The sequence below is a fragment of the Herpailurus yagouaroundi genome, unplaced genomic scaffold (genome assembly GCF_014898765.1).
Source record: "Herpailurus yagouaroundi ecotype Mexico unplaced genomic scaffold, PumYag 188, whole genome shotgun sequence".
Lineage (NCBI taxonomy): Eukaryota > Metazoa > Chordata > Mammalia > Carnivora > Felidae > Herpailurus > Herpailurus yagouaroundi.
In genome coordinates this window covers 12,287,656-12,291,859 of record NW_024412419.1, presented here as the reverse complement: position 1 = coordinate 12,291,859, position 4,204 = coordinate 12,287,656, and the positions used below count along the sequence as shown (strand labels likewise).

General features: G+C 50.5%; 1 protein-coding gene across 1 annotated transcript in view; it reads right to left on the bottom strand.

Moving 5' to 3' along the window:
- Positions 1–507: 507 nt before the first annotated feature.
- The window catches only part of MYCN (MYCN proto-oncogene, bHLH transcription factor), a 6,359-nt gene continuing 2,662 nt past the window's right edge, over positions 508–4,204 (bottom strand). Inside the window, 1 exon segment of the mRNA XM_040496117.1 lies at positions 508–2,031. Within this exon segment, the coding sequence (XP_040352051.1) occupies positions 1,427–2,031 (605 nt within the window). The 3' untranslated portion in view covers positions 508–1,426.

The following is a 4,204-nucleotide window of genomic DNA, read 5'->3' as shown; positions in this document are numbered from 1 at the left end:
GAAGGAACCAACTTCCTCTTTTATTCTGCTACAATGCCTAACGCACAACCTCAAATCCTAGTGAATTTTGAAGAACACAGTCCTGGAGACAAACTACATGAGCTTATAAAGCCATCCGCCAACGAAACAAGTAGTACCGACATAGCCAAGTTTCACAATCCTGCGTGTGTTAATTATACTTCTCGCTCTAAACGGTTGAACAAGTCTGGTGTCCCCAACTTAATTCTACGAAATATAAATGAAAGTGTTTAGTAAATTATTGAATGCTATGAGTTATAACACATGGTCACAAATGATGTCTCCATTCTGCATAAACTGGAACAAATGCCTTTACGTCCCTAACCTCAGTTCTCTCTACCCTAAGTGAGGACAGTGGCCCGTCTGCAACTGCACGGATGTAATAGGACTACCTGTAGAACCCCAATTCCCTCTACAACACGTGGACTATTTGTGTTTAAGGGACAGAGCTTAACTAGTGCTATTAAGGGGGAAAAAAAAAAAAGCTGCATCATTTAATTGCTATTTATTTTCATAAACATGAGGTATTTCAAAGTGCTATAAGATGCAGCACTAAATATATACATTTTGAAGAACTTAAACACAGAACTTTGCATTTACCCAGTTCTATGAACCAAACATGAACAAATACATTAACAGGAAGAAACAGGCTAGGAAAAAGGCATATATATATAGTAAATTTCTTTACAAAAGTTTCTTAGTTCAAAAAGTGATAAAGTAATATCTACTCAAAACTTTCACAACTCATTTTCATACGAAAATATAAGTATCAAATTTAGTTATGTATCAGCATCATACTAAAGTATACAGGCAGTGTAAGAATTAGTACAGTACATAACAGAGATTAACAATATATTTGTATACAAAACATGCTCCTCAAACATTGAGGTATTACAGTACTTAGGTATGAACTTCCAGTCTAATACTGGCCGCAAAAGCCACCTCTCATTACCCAGGACGTATACAAAAGGCGGGTGTGTCAATGGTATTTACAGAAATGTTCCCCTGGGGTTATCAAATGGCAAACCCCTTACGTGACCATCTGCTGGAACTTAAGCACCATTTTAAAAAAGAAGGAATGACTTTCCGTTGTTTGGAAACTTGGAACAAACAAGGTGACTTCAACAGCCCAGAGGCTCCCAACTGTCACGAACTTCGACCGCGGTCTCGGAGGTGACATGGAGGAAACTGCAAGGGCCACCCAGCATCCCATCATGCGGGCCCTCTCCCGAGGTCCCGGCAGAGCCCCACATGTCCTGCTCCCCACCCAGATCCAAACTCGACGGGGAGGGGGACCGATTTGAAAGTAAACCCACATTCTTAATGTCAACACAATGTTTGTTTAAAGAAAAAAAAAAAAATCAAAATGTGCAAAGTGGCAGAGTGACTGTCCAGTTTCGAGAGACGTTTAGCAAGTCCGAGCGTGTTCAATTTTCTTTAGCAACTGCTGCTGCCTTGCCTGCAACTTCTCCTTCTCCAGCAAAAGCTGATGCTCCTCGGCCTGGAGGGAGTGGACGTACTCGGTGGCTTTTTTCAAAATGACCACCTTGGCGGCCTTCTCGTTCTTCACCAGCTCTGGCACGTGGTCCCTGAGCGTCAGGAAGCTGGACCGCAGGTCATTGCGGCGCTGGCGTTCCAGAATGTTGTGGTTCCGGCGGCGCTCGCTGTCCTCCGAGTCAGAGTTGCGGGGACTCAAGCTCTTAGCCTTCGGGGGGATGACGCTCTTGAGGGGGCGGGGCGATGCTTCGCTCTTGATCTTCTTCTGGGGCGGCACATCCTCGCTCTCCACGTAGGGGGAGGGGGCGGCGTAGTTGTGCTGCTGGTGGATGGGGACGCAGCGCTTGAGGATCAGCTCCCCGGGCTGGGCCCTCCCCGGGCCCGGGGCTGCGTTCTTGGGCCGCACGGTGATGGTGAAGGTCGTGACGGCCTTGCTGTTGGAGGAGGACCTTCGCTTCTCCACGGTCACCACGTCAATTTCCTCCTCCTCGTCTTCCTCTTCGTCATCTTCATCATCTAAGAACGAGAGGGGAGTCATTCTCTTGGGGAGACACAAGAGGGGCTACCCTGAGGTCCACGGAGAGGCTCTCACGTCAGGTGCCGGCCCAGTGCGCAATCATCGCGGATCCATCCACACGGATGTGGACGGCACTGCACGGTGGTTCTCGAAATTAGATACATCCGGGAGTTCCCCCCTCCCCCACACCGCTGGACTTTTTTTCAGCCTCCACACTCAGACTTTAGCCGGGGGCAGAAATATAAACCTGGGCTTTGGGGTCAGGCACAATCCCGACTCCCATCGCACACCAGTTGTGGGACCCCGGGCAAGTTACTTAACCTTCCGGAGCCTCTATCTCTTCAGCTTTGAAATGGGGAGAACACCACAGGGTTCTGGAGTTGGACAGGTACTACGTGGAGACCAGAGCCTAGCAGACGGATGCTCCGCAAATGGTAAGCTTTGATCGTCATTATTAGTTTGTCCCAAAGACTCACTCGTATTTCCCTCTCCACGCTTAAGAATTGAGGATCCCCATTTTAGGAGCATCGTCTAGCAAGTGACACACAGTTGGGTTTGATTTCAAGTCCTTAAGCTTGAAGGGGCACTTTTACTAACGAAGGCCGAAAAATAACCCGCCTGCCATGAACCTGAGTTCTGTATCGGTAAGCAGGTGTTCATCTAACAAAGACCAAATCTTAACTACAAAGTCAGAATCCACAGGAACTCTAAAACCCCAAGTGGGGGCGGGGCGCCGCTTCGCAAAGTCCCGGGCAATAACAGCAACAAAAACATGTAGCGTCGTGTCTACACTTCCCCCTCTCTCCTCCTTTACTCCCTCACCGGGATCGAAAATTATTGTTTAAAATGCAAGCATGAAAATCAAAACACATCTTCTGCTTGATCTGAAGGGGGCCGGAAAGCTGAACAATTGTGGGATTTGTTCTAAAGCCGAAATGTGAGGCTGTTCCAGTCTGTGGGTCCCTTTAAGCCAATGTTTTGGTTTTCTGCCAAGAAGACAGCTGTTGGAAGGAAGTGCTCCCTCACCGAGAGCTGTCAAGGCACAGACATTAAAGGGACAGACCCGATTCAAACTGGAGGCTTATCACCAAGTTTCCTTCCAGGAGCCTTAGACGAATCCGTCCTCGGCCCTCAAGGAAATTTGGGCTTTTCTATCCACCTGCATTCTGAAAACACTTGGGTTTTCAAGATCCAAGGGGCCCCCAGCTCCCTGCTGCCGGGACAAGGGCTATTCAAGTGTTTGGACAGAGTTCTTTTTACCTCCAGAGTTCCAGGCAAAGTCTGGGTTTTAACCCAACCCTTCAGTTTAAGGCAGACGGAGGCACACAATGGAACCAATCGGTGGGTGCTCTCCCAGGGTGTGTACACCCTGGAGGGCCTAAGTGCCCGCCCTCACCTTGAAGGGCACTGGGTCACAAAATAACTCAAAGATCTGGCATTCTGGCCAGAGACAAAACTGGACCCGGTGCTCACTGCACGCCCTGCAGAGGCAGCCCTTGAGAATGTACACAACCGTGGCTTTACTTGCCACCAGCTGCTGAATGGAGGGGGGAGGCGGTCCCACCCCGCCACCCAGCCCCCGCCAGCCTTTCAGATCCTTGGCCCGCCCGCCAGCCAGCATATCGCCGCCTGCTGGCCACGGACCAGGAGCAAATAGCCCACCACCCACCGAGGGCGGGGGAGACTACCGAGGCTTGAAAAAAATAAATAAATAAAACTGGTAGTAGCCATCTGTGCAACCTCCCTCTACCTTCCTGCGCCCTACATAGGATTTTTGCACCGCCTTTGTGTCTTCTCCCCGCGCCTGCCCTCCCGACCTGGGAGGCAGTCCCTTTCCACCCTGGTGCTAACAGGTTTCTGCCCAGAAAACGCACCCAGCGCGCCTCTCCACTCCCACCCAGCTTTAGCCACCCAACTTTTCCTAATTTTATCCCTTGCACCGGCCGCACCGGAGAGGTGGGGGACGGGTGGGGACCAGTGATAGAGTCAGGCTCCCGCAGAGGGTGGCGGGCACTTCGGTGAAGGTGAGACTTTGGGGAACACCCTCTTGGCAGCTTTCGCTCCCCCTCTTCTCCTTATCCTGGGGGGGCTCGGCTTGGAGGAAACCGGCCCTCTGCCACCAACACTACCTCCAAACTACGCTCCCCCGCCCCCTCCCTCCCCCCCCCCCCC